The sequence below is a fragment of the Aotus nancymaae genome, unplaced genomic scaffold (assembly GCF_030222135.1).
Source record: "Aotus nancymaae isolate 86718 unplaced genomic scaffold, 86718_ANA_hifiasm-v0.15.2.pri h1tg000012l, whole genome shotgun sequence".
NCBI classification, from domain to species: Eukaryota; Metazoa; Chordata; class Mammalia; order Primates; family Aotidae; genus Aotus; species Aotus nancymaae.
The window spans coordinates 47,884,976-47,905,768 of record NW_026988423.1 but is presented as its reverse complement, the minus strand read 5'-3'; the positions used below and the strand labels follow the sequence as shown (position 1 = coordinate 47,905,768).

The 20,793-nt window shown below is 50.4% G+C and overlaps 2 protein-coding genes across 2 annotated transcripts; one reads left to right on the top strand and one right to left on the bottom strand.

Moving 5' to 3' along the window:
* Window positions 1-6,102: 6,102 nt before the first annotated feature.
* DNAJC30 (DnaJ heat shock protein family (Hsp40) member C30) lies at window positions 6,103-8,628 on the bottom strand. The gene has a single exon (XM_012449053.2). It carries the CDS (start codon window positions 8,582-8,584, stop codon window positions 7,895-7,897), a length of 690 nt encoding a protein of 229 aa, XP_012304476.1. The 5' UTR covers window positions 8,585-8,628; the 3' UTR covers window positions 6,103-7,894.
* Window positions 8,629-8,664: 36 nt separating this feature from the next.
* On the top strand, window positions 8,665-20,512 carry BUD23 (BUD23 rRNA methyltransferase and ribosome maturation factor). The gene is made up of 12 exons (XM_012449052.3): window positions 8,665-8,828; window positions 8,928-8,965; window positions 11,931-12,026; window positions 12,114-12,196; window positions 12,296-12,392; window positions 13,885-13,981; window positions 15,149-15,199; window positions 15,882-15,967; window positions 16,166-16,211; window positions 16,521-16,579; window positions 19,936-20,025; window positions 20,175-20,512. The coding sequence occupies exons 1-12, from the start codon at window positions 8,781-8,783 to the stop codon at window positions 20,227-20,229; spliced, it is 846 nt and encodes a 281-aa protein (XP_012304475.2). The 5' UTR covers window positions 8,665-8,780; the 3' UTR covers window positions 20,230-20,512.
* Window positions 20,513-20,793: the final 281 nt, after the last annotated feature.

The window sequence follows — 20,793 nt, the reverse complement described above, 5'->3', positions numbered from 1 at the left end:
AGGACTGATAGAATCTGTCCTCAGCCAGGGGGAACACTGGGTGCCAGCTTGGCCAATGAGTGTGGGACAAGGAGATGGGATATGCCCTGGGTCAGCTCAGGTCAAGTCCAATGACATGACATTTGGCAGGGAGGCATGGAAGTTCTTGCAAACCAAATAGGACAGTCACGGTTTCGTGGAAACCTACAAAGCTAATTTGGTCTTGGTCCATGTTAATAAGGACATAACTATCTGGAAAGACAGAGGTGTTGAGTTTACTTTTCACTTAAGTTTTATATTGGAAGAGGGATACCCCCACCCCTGCACCGAATGGCACCTTTGGAAAAATAAGGATGAGAAAGAGGAACGGTTTCAGTGAGGAACAGTTGAGGGAGCTGTTTGAAATGTGTGTTTGTGTGTCATCTTGAGACTTTGAATCTCTAAAGGGCTGGGTCACCTAGAGCCAGAGGTCAGAGTCAAGACCAGTGGGTGGAAACCACAGAGAGACAGATCTAGGCTCCATTTGAGGCCCTTAAGTTAGGGATGAGGCCAGGCGCGGTGGCTCACACCTGTAATCCCAGCACTTTGGGAGGCTGAGGTGGGCAGATCACCTGAGGTCAGCAGTTCAAGACCAGCTTGGCCAACATGGTGAAACCCCCATCTCTACTAAAAATACAAAAATTAGCTGGGTGTGGTTGTGGGCACTTGTGATCCCAGCTACTCAGGAGGCTGAGGCAGGAGAATTGCTTGAACCTGGGGAGGGCGGAGATCGCAGTGAGTGGAGATCGTACCACTGTACTCCAGCCCGGGTGACAAAAGCAAAACTCTGTCTCAAAAAAAAAAAAAAAAAAAAAAAGGAAGTTAGAGGTGCTCTGTGAGATGGATGGCCCCCATCCCTGATGATATAGGGCAGCGACTGCTTGATGGGCTTTTTAGGGATGTAGACTGTAGCTAGAGGGATGGCACTGTGGGCGCCTTAGAGCCTTCAGGCCTAGTACGGTCACAGTTCAAGCGCTGAAAGTGTCCACTTCAGAACCTCCATCCCACCTTGGTCTTGGTTCCACTGTCCTCTGCTGGCACTTCAGCTGCTGGAGGCCGAGGGACACCAGAACCACTGAGTTCCTGCTGATTTGACAGAAGAAGGAGCAGCCTTGGAAGGCCTCTCCTCTGGCTCTCTTTCTCAGAACAGTCTGCGGCAGGCTTGGCCCCTCCTGCCCTGGCTTCCGGTTCCTGGTCCAAGCTTCCAGAGTGCAAAGCAGTCCATTCCCATGAAAAAGTACTCTGGCCTCCATTTTATTTTCTTCTGAAAATGCATGGTCCCATTGCAGTTTCTTTTTTTTTTGGCTTTCCTTCATGATGGACATGGAGTAGAATTTGCAACCAAAAGGGAAAAGGGGGCAAATATTGGGCAGATATGAGACTTTTTCCACTATCATGAATTGGGAAGCAGCCTTTAGAAGGCAGCGGTTGGCCAGGCGTGGTGGCTCACACCTGTAATCCCAGCACTTTGGGAGGCTGAGGCGGGTAGATCACGAGGTCAGAAGTTCAAGACCAGTCTGGCCAACATGGTGAAACCCCATCTCTACTAAAAATACAAAAATTAGCCGGGTGTGGTGGTGGGCAGCCTGTCATCCCAGCTACTTGGGAGGCTGAGACAGGAGAATAGCTTGAACCCTGGATGCAGAGGTTGTGGTGAGCTGAGATCATACCACGGCACTCCAGCCTGGGCAACAAGAGCAAGACTCCATCTTAAAAAAAAAAAAATAGAAGGCAGCGGCTACCAGGTTCAGCCTCCCCTCCCGAGGGCAGGTAAGAAGTAGAGAAAGTTGAGACTTGGATAAGAGAGGGACTGGGAAGAAGTGTTACCATGGGAACCAGATGGGGGTCCTTCAGAAGGCCTCCCACACACCTCATCTTGCATAGAGCTGATTCTGCTTTTGAGGGGCAGGGAGTGGGACCCCTCTGTGTTGAGCTCCATCCTGAAAATGACCAGAGGCAGGTGAGGATGGATACCCCCAGAGTGGTGTGGGTCCAGTTCTGGGTGGGCCACAGTAAGGCTTAAAGTTGGACAGTTTAAAAAAAATCATTCACCCCTTTTGCTTGAAGGTACATAGACTGTTCTGGAAGGTTCTGGAATGTTCTGGAAAGTGCAGTACTCTGGGCCCTTCCTTTTGCCTAAAACCTTCTGGAACTTGCTGCTTCCAGATTCTGGGGCCCCCAGGAATGTTCCTGACTATGATCTTCTGTGAGAGAGAACAAACTTGAGGGTCTGCATCTGGGGGCTCGTGAGAAAGGTCCTACCTATTAGATACCACCTTGCTTTTACAAAACAAAAAGAAATCTCCAAATAAAACTCCCATCCCTTTTTGACAAAAACAGAGCTCCCTGTTCCTTGAGAAAGTCTGTTATGTACACCTCCTCGTTTGCGAATCACTAGCTTCTGCACATTTTCTAACCTTCCCCCTCTTGGTTTCCAAATATGAAACATAGTAACATTAAATGTGCTTTTTCTTTCTCTTAACCAATCAAGGCTCACTGAGCTAAGCAGGCTCCAACCAGTGTGGGCTCAAAGCTTCCCCACTGAATCGTGTAGTTCCTGCAAAGCTATGGTTAAGAGCTTGCCCCTGACCTCTAAGGCTAGAGAATCGAATGGTTTCTAAGAGACCCAGTTGGACTTGCTGCGGTTTATCCCAGTGTATACAAGGATTTTTAGACAAAAGATGGAGTGAAGGAACTGGGGTTACTGTACCAAAAGGCCTCTGGTCGTGTCTAAGAGCTTATCATTGCTGTAGACTTCTGGAGAGATTCTCCTTGTCCCACGTGAAAATAAGATTTCACTCAACCTCCCTGTATAAAGTGCAGGCTCTTGCAGCAACAGACGATGTAGAAATTTGCAAACTCAAATGCCTCCAGGGGCCAGGAAGGTGACACAGAGATGCCAAGCAGTCCCTTTCCAGCAAGAAGTGCCTCCTGTCCCTATTTTTCTGAAATTACATGGTCCCTTTTTACTTTTTTGCTTTCTCTCTTGATGGATGTGGGGTACAGAAATGTTTTTCTGCTATGGGAAAAATGGTGCCAGTGGACAAAAGGTCTTTTACACTTCACCTCTGTTGGAGGAAGAGTAGCAAACTGTGGAGCAATGTCTCATCTACATGGACAAAATTTTTTGTCTTTTTTTTTTTTTTTTGAGACAGGGTCTTGCTCTGTCACCTAGGCTGGAGTGCAGTGATGTGATCATAGCTTACTTGCAATCTCAACCTCCTGGCCTCAAGCCATCCTCCCACCTCAGCTTCTCAAGTAGCTGGGACTACTGCCTGGCTAATTTTTGTATTTTTTTTAGAGATGAGGTTTTTTTTTTTTTTTTTGAGATGAAGTCTCACTCTGTTGCCCAAGCTAGAGTGCAGTGGCACAATCCCAGCTCACTGCAACCTCCACCTCCCAGGTTCAAGCGATCCTCCTGCCTCAGCCTCCCAAGTAACTGGGACCACAGGTGTGTGCCACCATGCCTGGCTTTCCCTCGTTATCTTGCCCATGGGCAGGTGGCAGTGTGTGACTTCATCACAGTGCTGAGGAACTGAGAGGAGGAAAGTTCAGGACAGGGCCAACTTTTCTAGAGCACTGAATTCCAGAGTGTGGACTGAGGTAGCACCACCACTTACCAGCCGTCCCTCTCTTGGCCTGTTTGCATGGGGTCTGGTGGCCTTCCAGGAAGCCCAACGGCTGGAAACACAGACCTCTCCCATTTCCAAAAAAGGGAGTGTTGTTGGCCACTCTTAAGTCAATCATGACCCAGTAGGACAGCTCTGAGGCCTAAGCTAAGCTATTCCTAATCAACTTGGCTCATACAGAGGTGCAACCAATGAATGAAATGCCGGAACCTCAGAAGGAAGTGGGAGGAACCCTACTCCTTCAACTCTGGGATCTGTAAACGGTCATCTCATCCAGCAATAAATAAAGGGCAACATGGCCGGGCGCGGTGGCTCATGCCTGTAATCCCAGCACTTTGGGAGGCCGAGGCGGGCAGATCATGAGGTCAAGAGATCGAGACCATCCTGGCCAACATGGTGACACCCCCATCTCTACTAAAAATACAAAAATTAGCTCGGTGTAGTGGCGCATGCCTGTGGTCCCAACTACTTGGGAGGCTGAGGCAGAAGAATCGTTTGAACCCAGGAGGCGGAGGTTGCAGTGAGCTGAGATAGGGCCACTGCACTCCAGCCTGGCAACAGAGCAAGACTCCATCTCTAAATAAATAAATAAATAAATAAAGGGCAACAGATGGGGAAAAAGCAGTTTGGCTCAGGAGAAATAAAGTCCCAGTCAAGCTCAAAGACAATACAATTGCCTGGACGTGTGCACCTTTGGTTCCTGTCTTGTGGCCTCTCTCTCCCATTCAGGACCCATGCCTGCTGCTCACTCAGCCTCCTGCAACACTTGCACCCGCCTCCCCACCCCACTGAGCACAGCCTGGGCCCCTTTGCCATCCTAGGATGGGCCCCTGCTCTCCCATCCTAGGTCCAAACTTCTAGGGAGTTTTGTTTTAGTTTGTGAAAAACAAAGAAAAAGGACTAATGCTGGGCATGTCTGAGCCATCCTCCATGACCAGGAATTGAGGAATAGCCCCTAGAAGGCAGGGGCTAAGGTCATGGTCAAGTTCGGACTCCACTTGCCGGGAAGCAGCAGAGAAAGGAAAGACTCAAAGGAAAGACTCAAGCCAATCTGAGTGAGTGGGAGAGCAATGTTTCCATGGAAACCTGTTGGGGGTCCTTCAAAAAGCCTTCCACAGATTTCCCTTTCCATGAAGAGCACAGGCTCAGTTTCAGGGCCGGCAGGGAGAGGTTAGCTCTGGCCTACAAAACCCTGAGCACCCAGGAATGGCTTATTATGAATGGAGTGGGCCTTGTTCGGGGCCATGGGAGAGGCTGAGGGTTGGATGATGGTTAGTAAACCTTACAGAATACTTTGCTTACAGTTCCATGGAATGCCCCATAAGTTTATTTCAGTCTGGATGCACCCCCAGTCTGAAACCTTCTGGAACTTTCTATCTACTCCAGATTCTGGGGCCTGCAGGGAATGTTCTTGGCTGGGATCTTCAGTGAGAAAACAAACTTCTATCTCAAGGAGCCTATGCTAGTAGACCACTAGTGCTTTACAAACCCACACCGAAAACTTTTTTTTTGAGACACAGCCTTGCTCTGTTGCCCAGGCTGGAGTGCAAAGGTGCGATTTCAGCTCACTGGAACCTCCACCTTCTGGGTTCAACCAGTTCTCCTGCCTCAGCCTCCCAAGTAGCTGGGATTACAGGCACATGCCACCATGCCTGTGTAATTTTTATACTTTTAGTAGAGATGAGGTTTCACCATGTTGGCCAGGCTGGTCTTGAACTCCTGACCTCACGTAATCCACTCTCCTGAGCCTGAAGTACTGGGATTCCTGGCCTGAGCCACCATGGCCGACCACCCACGCCTGACCACACCCGACCTCTTTTCATAGAAACAAAACGCCCTTGCCCCACTTCAGAACATTTTGCTACACTCAGCTTTGTGCAGTTTGTTTTTCCAAAAAAGACTCTGTCCTGTTTTCCAAATATGAAACATAGTAACATTAAATGTTCTTTTAAAAAGTACACATCCCCTCCCCCCAAGTCCAGGCTGACTGAACCAAACAGGTCTGAACCAGACTGGGCTCAAATCTTTTTTTTTTTTTTTTTTTGTCACCCAGGCTTTTTTTTTTTTTTTTTTTTGTCACCCAGGCTTTTTTTTTTTTTTTTTTTTTTGTCGCCCAGGCTGGAACGCAGCAGCAGGATCGCAGCTCACTGCAACCTTGGCCTCCCAGGCTCAAGCCATCTTCCCACCTTAGCCTCCTGAGTAGCTGGGACTAACTACCACACCTGGCATTTGCCACCACACCTGGCTAATTTTTGTAGAGATAGGGTTTTGCTGTGTTGCCCAGGCTGGTCTCCCTACTCCTGAGGTCAAGCAATTCATCTGCCTCGGCCTCCCAAAGTGTTTAGATTACAGGCGTGAGCCACTATGCCAGGCCCCAGATCTTCATTACTGAATCATATGGTGACTGCAAAGCCCTGACTAGGAGTACACCCCAACTCTCCAAGGCAAGAGACAATCAAATATATATATATATTTTTCCTTTTCACCTTTTCAGGATAGACTGGCACAATGATGGAATGGTTTTCAAGAGGCTAAGCAGGACAGGCTGTGGGTTCATCCCATTTTACATAAGGATTTTACACAACACATTGAGTACAGGGATTGCACGCAATTATTGCCCTCAGTAATACACCAAACCACTCCTGGCTTTGTTTAGACCCTAGACTTGGGCCCTCATCCATCTCATAGACCGCTTGCGAGGATTTTCCCCTTTTACAGATTTACACTCAGTCCTGTGCGTAAACACTCGAGCACCTACAATCTCACAGCCAACTCACTGCCAATGTCCAGTGACTCACAGTTAAGAGAGCTAAGCAGCAGCTCTGACCAAATGATGAGCAACTACTTAACATGAAACAGAGGGGAGAGAAACCACACCTTTAGTCAGCTCTGCATAAAGAACCAAGTCGCCACCTTGAACAGCAAGTCCCCCATCCCTCCGTAGTCCTGTCTACTCCCAAAGTCCCAGTTTACCCCAGCATCAAGCAGCCTTGTTTCAAACATTCACGTAGGGCCTGTGATAAGCACTGCAAGTTAAACAGGAGCAGGAGACTCAAGCACTGAGTTTGGCATTCCATTTCTGGGAGGGGATGGGCTGCACAGTGTGCAATGGGGTTGGCTGGTAAAAGGAGGGCCAGGTGACAGCCACGCTGTCTCAAGGATGAACATGGCCCTGCTAGTGTCATGCTGTAATCCCCATAGAATAGAACTGTGGATAATAGGCTAGGCAAGGTGGCTCAGGCCTGCAATCCCAGCACTTTAGGAAGCCAAAGCGGGCAGATCACCTGAGGTCAGGAGTTGAAGACCATCCTGGCCAACATGGTGAAATCTCCTCTCTACTAAAAATCCAAAAACTAGCTGGATATAGTGGCAGGCACCTGTAATCCCAGCTACTCAGGAGGCTGAGGCAGGAGACTAGCTTGAACCCAGGAGGCAGAGGTTGCAGTGAGCCGAGATTGCACCACTGCACTCCATCCTGGGCAACAAAGTGAGACCCCGTCTGAAAAACAAAAACAAACAAACAATGTCAAATGATTTTCTCCTCTGCTGTCATGCTCACAGAGTAACTGCTCCAAGGTCACACATTAATACGGGCCCAGGAACACTCATTCCTTATGCTCAGTGACCTTGTATTCTCACTCCCACATGCTATCAACAGAAAGGGGAGTGCCCCAGGGGGCTGACTTCAGAGGGAGGAATGGCAGGCTGTCCACAGACCCCATTCTTACCCTGGACCAGGTCTCACCTGCCGCTTGGGGAACTCACAGAAAGACAAGTTTGGTACAACCCCAGACATTTTCTTTTGGCAGCCAACAAATGGTCACATTGCACATTTCAAGGTTACAGAAGAGCCCCACCGTACACATGCGGGGCAGGAGCAGATAAATCTTGCTCGGGGCTTTACAATAAAGCTACAGCGAGTGCTACAGAAGTTAACCACATCTGGAAGCAGGAAGGCAACCTCTGGAAGAAGCACCCTAGAGACTCCAGGAACCCTTCACTCGTGAGCTCTTGGGACTCTTTAGCGTGGGGCCTCTTTCTTAGGCATCTAAAGGCCTCCTTTTCTGGACCATAGGGAAGGGATGTGCAGGTCATCGGCTATGTTGGGTGGGTCCGGGAGGGGGAGCACAGTTCCTTCGGATCCCAGCTGAGGTAGGCTATCAATAGCCAAGACTTCAGGGGCGGGGGAAAAAAAGGCCGTTTTCTGGGGGCTGGCTGGGGACGCTCCCCTTCCTTCCTCTCTCCCACTAAATATAAAAGCCAATGATGATGATAATGATGAAGATTCCGAAGAGGAAGAAAATGACACCCGTGTCTCGGATCTCCTCCCAGGGACGGCTGTTCAGGGCCAGATACTCCCGTCGTTTGCGAAGAGCCTCCCGCCGGGCCCTCAGGCGCCGTTCCCGCTCCAGCTGTTCCCCGTAGTGGGCCTGGTAGAAGGCGTCAAAGTTGAACTTCGTGCGGTTGGCGTCGGAGGCGGTCCAAGAACCGTCGTGGGTCCGAGAGGTGGGCGGCGAGGGACGCGGCGAGTCGGAGTCGGCTGCGGGCGTCCTGGAGGGCCGGACGCCGGGTCCGCGCAGGTCCTCGTCGCTGAGCAGGCCGCGATCATACTTGCGACGGAGGGTGGCACTGCCCAGCACCACGTAGGCCTCGGAGATGCGGGTGAAGCGCTCGGCAGCCTCGGCGTTCCCGGAGTTGCGGTCCGGGTGGTAGAGAAAGCACTGACGGTAGTAAGCCGCCTTGATTTGGGCCTGCGTGGCTGTGGAGGGGATGCCAAGCAGATCATAGAGCGCTGTGCGCGAGTACGAGGAGTCGCCCCGGGAATAAGTCTTCGCTCCTAGGCCCAGGCCGGGTGCAGAACGTTGTGGAAAGCCACGGGCCCGCAGCAACCTCCACGCTAACAGTCGTGGAAACCACAACCCGCACTTGGCTGCCATCTTGAATTGATTCGGCAGGCGGTGCAAGAGAAACTGGCCAATGGGAGGCGCCGGTTGGTCGCCCTGTAGCCAATCACGTAAAGAGGACGTCGGGAGGGGGAGTGGAGCATGCGTATTATTAGGCGGGCGCCGGCTGATGCCATAAAAGCCGCGCTCAGGGAAACGCCATTCGCAGGCGGCACGCTGAGGAGTGAGGATGGCGTTTAGTGGGCACCGCCCAGAGCACGGCGGACCCCCGGAGCTGGTAAGTTCCGGGGTCAGCGGGCACCCGTCTCCCCATTTCTACGGCCGCGGCGTCTGAATTCTTCCTTCACCTGTCATTTCTTTTTCTCTTTTTTCCCAGTTTTATGACGAGAAAGAAGCCAGGAAATACGTTTGCAAGTGAGGGGAGCCCGAGTACTGCGCGGCGTCCGGGGGTCGGGAAGCGGCAAGTTAGGGGCGTTGCTCGGAAAGCCCGTAGAATTTGGGGGTGCGGGGAGGGAAGGACCCGGATGGGTGTCATTTCTGGGCCTCGGTACCTCAGTGTTGAGGTAGAGGTAATCACACCTGCTTTCCGTGGGTGGTTTTCAAAGTCGAGTGTGACAGCTTATCCTAAACATGTGGTAAAAGAGGCGCTGGGCGGTGGGTACTGGCGAAGTAATGTCCATAGGAAGTAATAATGTCCAAAGGAAGTAATGTCCATAGGATGCTTACCCGGGCTCCACCGCAGCCGTTGGCGTGGTACTGTCTGAATTTCTTAGAGGGTAGTTTGTATAGCTGCAGAGTTGAGGGCAGGTAGGATGGCTCACGCCTGTAATCCCAGCGCTTTGGGAGGCTGAGGAGGGAGGATTGCTTCAGCTCGGGTTTGAGACCAAGCTGGGTAACGCAGCAAGACCCGCCTCCCCCACCCCGTCTCTGCAAAAAATAAATTAGTCGGGCGTGGTGGCCCCCCCTGGGCCTCCCCAGTAGCTGGGACCGCAGGCGTTCACCACCACTCCTGGCTTATTATTATTAGAATATTTTGAGACGAAGTTTCGCTCTCGTTGCCCAGGCTGGAGTGCAATGGTGCGATCTCGGCTCACCGCAACCTCCACCTCCCGGGTTCAAGCGATTCTCCTTCCTCAGCCTCCTGAGTAGCTGGGATTACAGGCACACGCCATCATGCCCAGCTACTTTTGTATTTCTGGTAGAGATGGGATTTCTCCATGTTGGTCAGGCTGGTCTCAAAGTCCCGACCTCAGGTGAATCCACCCGCCTAGGCCTCCCAAAGTGCTGGGATTATAGGCATTAGCCACAGCACCCGGCCTCTTTTTTAAATTTTTTAAATTGAAACGGGGTCTCTCGTTCTTCGCCCAAGTTGGAGTGCAGTGGCACGATATCAGCTCGCTGCAACCTCCGTCTCCCGGGTTCAAGTGATTCTCCTGCCTCAGCCTCCCTAGTAGCCGGGAATAAAGGTGCATGCCACCACACCTGGCTAATTTTTTGTATTTTTAGTAGGGACTGGGTTTCGCCGTGTTAGCCAGGATGGTCTCAATATTCTGACCTCATGATCCACCCAATGATTTTTATTTTTTGTAGTGACAGGGTCTCCCTGTGTTGCCCAAGGTGGTTCAACCCCAGGGCTGAAGCGATTCTCTTCGGCTTCAGTCTCCCGAGCTGTTAGGATTGCAGGCGTGAGCCATTGCACCGGTCTCTTAAAAAAACAAAAAAAGGAAAGGTTTGGGGGCTGGTGTGGTGGTTCACACCTGTAATCCTAGCACTTTGAGAGGCTGAGGTGGGCGGATCACGAGGTAAGGAGTTTGAGACCAGCATGGCCAACATGGTGAAACCCTGTCTCTACTAAAAATACAAAAAATAGCCGGGCGTGATGGCGGGCGTCTGTAATCCCAGCTATTCCTGGGGCTGAGGCAGGAGAATCGCTTGAGCCCGGGAGGGGAGGTTGCACTGAGCTGAGATCTAGCCACTGCACTTCAGCTTGGGCAACAGAGCGAGCCTCCATCTCAAAAAAAAAAAAAAAAAAATGTGGTTTTTCCATATTATTTTCACTGAGAGACTAGCCGTATTTCAGTAAATGGCTATTGGTCGGGCGCAGTGGCTCACGCCTGTAATCTCAGCACTTTGAGAGGCGGAGGCAGACAGATCATCTGAGGTTAGAAATTCTGAGACCAGTCAGGCCAACACGGTGAAACCCCGTCTCTACAAAAAATACAAAAATTAGCCGGGCGTGGTGGCAGGCGCCTATGGTCCCAGCTACTCAGGAGGCTGAGGCAGCAGAATCACTTGAGCGCGGAGGCGGAGGTTGCAGTGAGCCGAGATCGCGCCGTTGCACTCCAGCCTGGGCAACGGAGTGAGACCTTGCTTCAGTAAATAAATAGCTATTGGATGACTTTTCTTTTTTTAGGGACAGGGTCTCTCCGTCAGCCAGGCTGGAGTGCCATGGCGTGATCCCGCTGACTGCAGCCTCCAGCCGTCCTCCCGAGTAGCCGGAACTAGAGGCACTGGTCACCACAACGGCTGAGATAATCTTGATAATTTTTTTTGTGTGAGACAGGGGTCTGATTCTTTCGCCCAGGCTGGAGTGCTGCAGCACTACACCCTCACCTCCTGAGTAGTTGGAACTACAGGCGCGCCACCACGCTCTTGGCTAGCTTGGGTGATTTTTTTTGTAGAGGGGGTTTAGCTATGTTGCCCAGGGATCTGGTAAGTTGCTCACAGGATCCAGCTGCCTAGGCCTCCCAAAGTACTGGGATTACAGGTGTGAGCCACCAGGCGCGGTCCTTACTGATGACTTTCTATGTCGATTATATGTTGAAGTGGTATTTGGAACGTGTAATGGGTTAAAGAAATATATGGGGTTAACGATATGACTCCAGTTTATTTTACCTGTTTCTTTATGTTTCTTTTTGACTGGCTATTGAAAAGCCTTATGTGGCTTGCATTCTATTCTTGTGGCCAGTGCTGCTGTAGGTTTCTGTGGATTGTTGATTGTTCTAGATGAGAAACTGTGGAGAATAATTCTTGCAGAAAATGTTTTCAACAAGTGCTAGAGCAGCAGAGCCTAATAGAGTTGCAGATACCCAATGTTTGTTTATTAGCTAAGTGATTTGCTTTTACACATCAGCTTGGCAGCTGGTACAGTGAAAATTTGTTATCACAAAATAACATGGTCCTGAATTACGTGGAATTTTGGGGTCACTTTTAAATAGTTGAATTTGTTGATCCGAACTTAAAAGGAGTCAGAAAAGGGTACCTCAGAATGATTGATCCTTTTTTTTTTTTTAACTTGGCTTTTTTTTTTTTTTGGTTCCGGGGGAAGTATTCACCCAGAACTCCTTTACCATGTGCACTTGTGTTTCTGCCTTCCCAGCTCCCGGATGATTGATATCCAGACCCGGATGGCTGGGCGAGCACTGGAGCTGCTCTGTCTGCCGCAAAATAAGCCCTGTTACCTGCTGGATATTGGGTGAGACTCTGGGGCCTGGTTCAGATTGTCTAAGGTGGTGAAGTCAGTCTTTGCAGACTGACCCTGAGTCTCGATCATGTCTTCCAGCTGTGGCACTGGGCTGAGTGGAAGTTACCTCTCAGGTGAAGGGCACTATTGGGTGGGCCTGGATATCAGCCCCGCCATGCTGGGTAAGTGTGTCCTGTCCGGCACCAGGGCGGATTATCCTGATGGGTGTAGAGAAGCCATGGATATTGTCTCTCTCTCTGACTGCCTTTTTTCTGATGTAGATGAGGCCGTGGACCGAGAGGTAGAGGGAGACCTGCTTCTGGGGGACATGGGCCAGGGCATCCCTTTCAAGCCGGGCACATTCGATGGTTGTATCAGGTGAGGGTATTCACTTCCTGCTTTTATTTATTTATTTAGAGACAGGGTCTCACTCTGTCGCTTAGGCTGTATTGCACTGTCTGTAATTATGGCTCACACTGCAGTCTCTACCTTCTGGGTGCAGCTGATCTGCCCACCTCAGCCTCCTGAGTATCTGGGACTACTACTGCTCATACCTAGCTAATTTTTTTTGTATTTGTTGTAGAGATGGGTTTTTGCCGTGTTGTCCAGGTGATCTACCTGCTTGGGCCTCCTAAAATGCTGGGATTACAGGCATGAGCCGTCCCAGCCGCTTCCTGCTTTTAGTCCTGCAGCCCAGTGCCTCCCAAACCTGGCTGTGCAGCAGAGTCATGCAGGATATTTACAGATACACATCTCATGGGATTTTCAGATTTACAAGGTCAGAGCAAGGCCGAAGAGTGCATTCTTTTTGTATTCTAAAACTTGATAGCCTGGTCAACATGGTGAAATCCTGTCTCTACTAAAAGCCAGGCTTGGTGATGGGCACCTGTAGTCCCAGCTAGCTACTCAGGAGGCTGAGACAGAAGAATTGCTTGAACCCAGGAAGTGGAGGTTTCAGTGAGCCAAGACCATGCCACAGCACTTCCAGCCTGGGCGACAGGGCGCGAGACTCCATCTCAAAAATAAAACTTGTCTACTATTGTGATTATTTTGCATTGCCGTGTTCAGGCACCACTGGTACATATTCTTTGTGGGCTTTGTTTTTCTTGTGGGGGAGGGGAGGTGGTCTTTGAGCCTCTGGCAGCCATTTTGTGGGCCCCATTAGCCATCTTGAGGCCCCAACAGCCAGCCATCTTATTTTATTTGCCAACAAAGAACTGTGGTGGAGAGCAGCTGGGCTTGTCTAATCTCTTCAGTGCTCCAGAGTCGTTTCTCCGTAATCAGGGTCGGGTTGAGCATCTGCATAGCACTTCAGTAACAGATCTTAGAATGCTGATCTGTGTGTATGTAAGTAGTCTAAAGCCTGTTTCCTTGGATTGGTGGAAGGGAACAAGGAGTGTGTGTGCAGACAGCCTTGACACAGGGAGAATTTTCAACTTGAGATGCAGATGGAAACAAGGTTGAGAAAAGGTTTCTTGGGACTGACTTAGGGACATAAATTCTGTCCTTCTGTATGTCCTATTTTTCCAGTGTTACAGAGTCATGACTTGCAGTGAACCTGCACTTTTTTTCTTTGTCTTAAAATTTTCAAATTTAAAAAATACTTTTAAGTAGAGATGGGGTCTTGCTATGTTGCCCAGGGTGGTCTTGAACTGGCCTCAGGCAATTCTGTCTTGGCCTCAGAAAGTGCTGGGATTACAGGATGTGAGCCGCTGGACCTGGCCTGGACCTGCACTTTCTAAGAAGGGAAGCTGTGGGAGAAGGGTTTCTCTTGGAGATCCAGGACGGATGTCAAGAGGCTTGAAGCAGGATGGGTTGGCGGGGAGCAATGTGGATTGGTCCTTGCCTGACTAGGTCCCTTCCTTTTTAGCATTTCTGCTGTGCAGTGGCTCTGTAATGCTAACAAGAAGTCTGAAAACCCCGCCAAGCGCCTGTACTGCTTTTTTGCTTCTCTTTTTTCTGTTCTTGTGAGTATGAGATGTTCTCCCCATCTGGGTTTGCTGCCTGTCCCTCCCTAGTCCTGCAGGTAGAGTGAGGAAGTTGAGGTGTCCCATGATGGGTGAGCTACTTGTATGGGACCGCATGGGGTGGCAGGGCCTTACTGTGGTTGCTTCTGTCCAGATCCTCAGCCTAAATGGAAGTCCAAGCTCAGTGGACTGATAAACTCTAATCGAACCCAGAAGTCACTGATGTCAAAATCGGAGGCCAATTTGTTAACTTATAAGAGGGCCTACTTCTGTTGATCGTAATTCCTATGCCTGTTAAACTGAACTTTAGTCAGAAGTTGGTTGAGGGGCGCGGACTGACCAGAGTGAGGACAGAGATGATATGTCCAGACCATCCAGAGGGGTACCTTCCAAAGCGCCCACATCCTTCTGACTCCTCACTTCTCCCGCCTCCTAGTGCTGACACTTTTCCTCAGATGGGGAACAGGATAGTTATTTACCATAGAGAGAGCCTTTTAGCTTTATCTTGTCTTTTAACTAATGATGTTAATTTCAGTTTACTAGGATTAGCTGATAGTCTGAGATTTTAAGTCCAAAAAATGAGTTCTTTTTAAATTTTATTTATTTTTTGAGACAGACTTGCTCTGTTGCCTGGGATAGAGTGCAATGGTGTGATCGTAGCTCACTGCAGCCTCGAACTCTTGGGTTCAAGTGATCCTCCTGCCTCAGCCTCTCAAGTAGCTTGGACTACAGGCACATGCCACCATGCTGGGCTAATTTTTTACCTTTTTTTTTTTTTTTTAAGAGATGGGGTCTAGCTATGTTGCCCAGGCTGGCATTAAGCTCTTGGCTTCAACCAATCCTCCCACGTCAGCCTTCCGAAGTGATGGGATTATAGGCATTTGCCACTGTCCCCAGCTTAAAAATGATTCCATTTTGAAGGATCTGGGTGGTTTATTTTTTTGAGAAAAATAAAAAATTTCCTACTCAGAATGAGTTGTCTACCCTACTAAAACGTGAGCTCCAAAGTTCAGGGTGATCTCTTATTCATGACTGTATCCCCAGCCCTAACAGTACCTCACATGTAACAGAAACTCAGGAAATATTCAGTGAATGAAGGAAGGGAAGGGTGTCCAGACCCTAAGCTCATGTGGTCATTTGTAAGACAGTGACGTTTGTTTCTTTCAGGTCCGGGGATCCCGAGCTGTCCTGCAGCTGTACCCTGAGAACTCAGAGCAGGTGAGTCCCTTGGCTACTGGGTGTGCAGGGGAGCGGGGGGACTCAACAGGTGAGCTGTCCTGGGGAAGTGACAAAGAAACTTACGCAGGTTGGTGGGAAAAGGAGGGAACATGCACCCTAACCCTAGTGTGGCCCCTGATGGCACATTTGGTGACCGGATATCCTAAGGGGTTGGCATCTGTGGAGGTGGGGTGGGATGTTTGTCTTCTCTTGGCAGATGACATGTATTACAGATAAGGTGATATGACTGATATTTCTATAACAAAATAAGTAAAGGGCATTTAGGAGGGGTGAGAGGGCACAGTCTGCTGTGTGATACATAAGGAATGGTGTAGTAGGATGTAGATATTGAAAGATGAGTGAAGAGCCGTTCCTGACTAATAACGTGAATGAGACTGGCTTCCAATTGTTGGCCATTTCCTTCTTGAACTTGAGTGGGGGGCTGGGTCCCTGGGCTGGAAGCGAGAATGAGGGGAGCCGCTTTGTTCGGTAACTCTCCCAAGGGAGGTGTGTGCCATGCCGGGTTCCAGCCTGCACTTTTCTCTACATGGCTTATGGCAACCTTAAGCTCTCCCAGGTAGGATTTGTCCTGGAGCAGACTGGCTTCTGAAGGAGGGGAGGGAGGTGAAGCTGTCTGCTCCTCCCACCTCCCCTGCCTGACCCAATGCCTTTCTTTCCTCAGTTGGAGCTGATCACAACCCAGGCCATAAGGGCGGGCTTCTCCGGTGGCATGGTGGTGGACTACCCCAACAGTGCCAAAGCAAAGAAGTGAGCGCTGGGATCCAGTGTGCTGCCTGAGCTGCGGGAGGGAGGGTAGTGGCATAACCCTCTCAGGTCACTCATTGGACCAGGGGAGTGCTGGGGTGTGGGTCACTAGGGTCCTGGCAGGCAGGAGTAGGGGGCGAGGACTTGTCTCCCTGTGGGGCTTTCTTTGCCCAGCCCTCACTTTGCACTTCTTCATTGCAGGTTTTACCTCTGCTTGTTTTCTGGGCCTTCGACGTTTATCCCAGAGGTGAGAGACACTGGGTTTGCAGGCCTCTGTCTTTGGACTTCCAGGCAGTGGGGCTCAGCCTGCAGAGCCTGCTAGGAGAACACTGGTGGGAAGCCGGGCCCAGCCCCAGAGGCCTGCAGTGCTCACATCTTCTGGAATCTGGAGGCAGAGACCTCTGCTCTTCAGGTCCCAAAAAGGTCCAGAAAGTCTCGTGAGACTGGACCTCGTGCCTGTTGGAAGGGCTCAGGCCTGGGTGGCCGGGCTTCTGGAGTGGGGCAGATGGGTTTGAGAACTCTCCACGGTGACCTAAGTGCACTTTGGTTCCTGCAGGGGCTGAGTGAAAAGCAGGGTGAAGATGAGCCTATGGAGTCCGTGTTCACCAATGAGAGGTAATAAAGCAACTGTTGAACCCTGTCTCAGCTGCAGGGGGTGCTGCTGTGTTTGTTAGATGTGGATTTTCTCTCTGCTCTTGCCCAAGCCTTTCAGGTCACATGTAGCAGGGACACCAGGGTGGCAGTAGAAATGTCAGGTCCCATTTGGACTGTGCCTGTTTGGGGCTAGGGGTTTGGGGTCCTGGATGTCTCTGGGAAGCCATGCAGCCTGGACTATCTTTGTGAGCTTGCATGTGTCCCTTCCTCTTGCCAGGCCTGGCAGGCTGTCTCCTTCCTCCCTTATGCTACCTTGCACCTGCATCCGGGACCCCTCCCTTGGCTGCCATGGCTCTCCCTTCCCTCCTGCATCCTCAGCTTTACTCTCCTGGTCATTCCTGTCAGCACACAGACATCATGCTGCACAATTTCTCCTGTTCTAGAAAAGTTCTTCCCTTAATTAACCCCGTAACAGCTCCTCTGCTTCCCTTCATAGCAGCACTCGAACTTGCCTTTTTCTTTCCCTCCTGCCATTCTTTCAGCCCACTTCTCAGGCAGACAGTTCTGTCTCATCACAAATTGTTTTGTTAAGGCCACCACCGTTTCCATCAAGCCAAGTCCGGTCACTTCTGTCTCTTTTTTTTTTTTAATGTCTTTACATTAACATGCCTGCTTGATAGGGTCTGAAACAGCAGTGCACCCACCCCTCCTTGACGCTTCCTTCTCTTGGCCTTCACCCAATGACCTCGTTTCCTCACCCTAGCTGGCTGGTCCTCCTCAGTCTGCTGCTGCCTCCTCCTCGCGTCCTGGGCCCAGCCCGGATTGGATCCCTTCTTTATTTGTGGTGCTGTAAATGCCAACCGGAAGTTCCTAACTCCCAAATGTGTATATATCTCCAGTTTCGGCCACCTGGAGTTTCCCAGTGCCTCCTCAGTGTCCATACCTGCCTTTCCACAGGCATCTCAAACGAAGTAGCTCTTGGTTTTCTGCCTTTTTTTTTCCTTTGTACACACCTGGCAGCAATAATTTAAGTGAGAACAGCTCTTGGTTTTCATACCCTAAACGTTCTCTCTTTTTTTCTTTTTTGAGTCAGGGTCTCACTCTGTCACCCAGGCTAGAGTGCAGTGGTGCAGTCTTAGCTCACTGCAGCCTCGAACCCCTGGGCTCAAACGATCTCCTGCTTCAGCCTCCCAGGTAGCTGAGACTACAGGTGCATACCACTATGCCTGGTTAATTTTTTAAGTTTTTGGTAGAGAGGGGGTCTTGCTATGTTGCTCAGGCTGGTCTTGAACTCCTGGCCTCAAGCGATCCCCCTATCTCAGCCTCCCAAAGTTCTGGGATGACTGGTGTGAACTACCGTGCCTGGCCATCCTCCATTCTTGATGGTTCCTGTCTTTCCCTACATCTCACATCCCATCAGCCTGTCATCGAGCCCTGTTGTCCTTCCCTCAGCGTGTATTCTGTGCTGACCCTCCTGCTTCCAGCCTACGCCAGCACCGCCCCTAGCCTGGATTGCTGAACAGCTGTCCACCTTGTCTCCCTGCCTTTGCAGTCTTTGCCTCTTTCAGATTATTTTCTGCATAGCAGCAAGACTGGTCTTTTTCTTTTTTCTAAAATATAAATTATATCTTGTCATCGCTCTTTCAGTGTCTTCAATTCAGTTCCATTCCCCACTTAGGTTTATTTTCCTTAACACCCTTCACTGCTCTAAGTCACACATACCAGTTTACTTGGTTATTATTTGTATATCCAGCTAGAATGAAAACTTGGTGGGGACTGGTATTATCTCCCTGACATTAAGAATAGTGTCTTGTTAGTAAAAAGTGCTCCGTATTTTTCTGAATGAATAACTGATTATAAGGTAGTGAAGAGGGAGGATATTTCTGAGTTCCGGCTGACATGAGGGAAAGGTCTTCAGACTTTTAAGACATTTAAGAGGAAAAATGGGCCCCAAATGCATGCGTTTGGAAGGCCCACAACTGGGCACAGTCACATGTGTTCCTCACGTCCACCATAGGCTTATGCTGCCTGACCCCTTGGACCTTTGGTCATTTCTCTTAGCTTCCCTAGCCCATTCCCCATGGGGAGCTGGGGGCCCTTCCAGAATGCCCCTTCTCTCAGGTGCCCATCTTTTGCTCCCAGAGAGCACCCCCATCTCCTCCCTCACAGGGAAAGTACACATTGTCTCAGCTCCTCCATGCACCGTAGGATCCCTCTTGTCCTCATACTGGTGTCTTCAGACGACATGTCCTAAAAGTAAACGTGGGTAAGTTGAATGACGTGAGCCTCCATTCCTCAGCCATCTGAAAAGCAGGGATAGTGCCACCCATCTTAGCAGTGTGGAGAGTGCAGAGCCTGTTGGCTGGGACTCACCGTGCCCAGCATGTACCTTGCCATCCTCGTTCTGTGGGCTCATACTTTGAGTTCCTCAGATGAGGTAGAGGGCAGGGGAGGGGTTCCTCTTACTGTCACCTCAGTCTGACCACATTCAGGACACTTGCTATAAGTACATAGGTGAATGAAGAATAAGTCTTTTAAGCCTTTACCTGATCAGTCTCCAGGCTGTATATTTTTGGCCTGTTCTTCCCTTCCTCCTGGCCTCCACCCTCCCATGCCTCTCATGTGCCCCTGGAGGAATGGGCCCCCACTTCTCCCTTGGGAACCTGTGCTTTGGGGCACTCTGTCTTCACCTTCTCCCTGTATCTCCCTTGATGACTTTCTCTCTCTGCTTCTCCCATGGCTCACCTTTTGCCCCATTTGCCATTCTGCCCCCACTTTGTACTAGAATCTTGAGGTGAGTCCTCCTGTCTCTCCAGCCCTGCTCTGCAGCTGCTCCTGCTTTGTGCTGGCCCATCAGGTTCAGGTGTCCTGCTGGCAGCTCCTTGGCTCACCCAGTCTCTGGTTTCTCCTGATGGTCGCAGGGGTCTTTGGGGTTACTCCAATCCTCTTTCCTTCTTCCCTCACATCCCTCAGTCCTGCCTTTTCAGCTCATCCTTTCTGTCCCGGTTTTCTGCCCCCAAGCTGTGGACCCTGAACTCCTGCTGTGAACTGTGGCCTGTGCACTTGAAGTCCAGGTGGTGATGCATCACTGCATGAGCAGAAAGTGGCTTGCTTACTGCTGCTTAGCTGCTTCCCAAAGAGGGAACAGGCTGCTCGCTGGCCTTTAGATCTCCATGCCTGGCCCGGCCTGCCCTCCCTTCCCATTAACTGCCATGGCCCTGGTGGATGTCAAGTGGGGACTTGTAGTAGGGAAGGTGGAGCCTTTGAGGGAAGGGGCATCCGAGGCCACCAGACTCAGAGGGAAGCTTGCCATGGATTCACGTGGGGGCCAGCCGGGCAGCGTCATCAATTAGCTCATAGCTGCGTCTCCACCGCAGGGTCCCATTCAGGTTGTTGAGGCGGGCAATGGTGAGGAAGAGCCGGGCATGGGTGCTGGAGAAGAAGGAGCGGCACAGGCGCCAGGGCAGGTGAGTGCCAGACTGGGAACTGGAAGGGTGGGATGGTGGGCTAGAGGTGGGGGTGGAGGCCTGTTGCCACTAAGAGTTCCCTTGCATTTGAAGAGCCCAGGGCTGCTTTGATCTTTTTTCTGAGACTGTCCTGTTCGTTTTCTGCACAGGGAAGTCAGACCTGATACCCGGTACACCGGCCGCAAGCGCAAGCCCCGCTTCTAAGTCAGCACGCGGTTCTGGACAGGCGCTTGCCTCTGCAGTTTTCTATACTGAAGTGTTCCGCTGACAAAGTAGTATTTTAGAAAAGTTCTAAAAATGTTTCCTGCAGTAAAAAAAGTTCTCTGGGCTGGGCGTGGTGGCTCACGCCTGTAATCCCAGCACCTTGGGAGGCTGAGGCGGGAGGATCATTTGAGGCCAGGAGTTTTAGACCTGCCTGGGCAACATAGTGAGACCTCGTTTCCAGGGGCAAAAAAAAAAAAAAAAAAAAAAAGCTCTTTGTTTAAAAGCAAGAAGTAAAAAATTCCTTTGTGAAACTCCGTCTCCCAGCTCTGCTTCTCACCAAACTTGGGTTCCTCTGTTGGGCTACTGCACCACTCCTCAGGCAGTTATTAGGTTTAAAAAACTTCCATGCATGAAAACATTCTTTGAATTTGCAAGGAACACAGAGTCCTTTAATTTGGGATTTACGTGACTATATCATCTCACACTAAGCAAAGTGGGGAAGAGGGCCCGGATGAAATGTTAGTGGTGCCTGCTGGCCAGTCTCTGGTTTCCCTTGCTGCAAAG

Coding starts and splice junctions, on each gene's coding strand:
- BUD23 (XM_012449052.3), top strand. CDS start 8,781: ATGGCGTTTAGTGGGCACCGCCCAGAGCACGGCGGACCCCCGGAGCTG. Junction 13,982..15,148: donor CTTCTCTTTTTTCTGTTCTT/GTGAGTATGAGA, acceptor TGTTTCTTTCAG/GTCCGGGGATCCCGAGCTGT. Junction 20,026..20,174: donor CGGCACAGGCGCCAGGGCAG/GTGAGTGCCAGA, acceptor TTTTCTGCACAG/GGAAGTCAGACCTGATACCC.
- DNAJC30 (XM_012449053.2), bottom strand. CDS start 8,584: ATGGCAGCCAAGTGCGGGTTGTGGTTTCCACGACTGTTAGCGTGGAGG.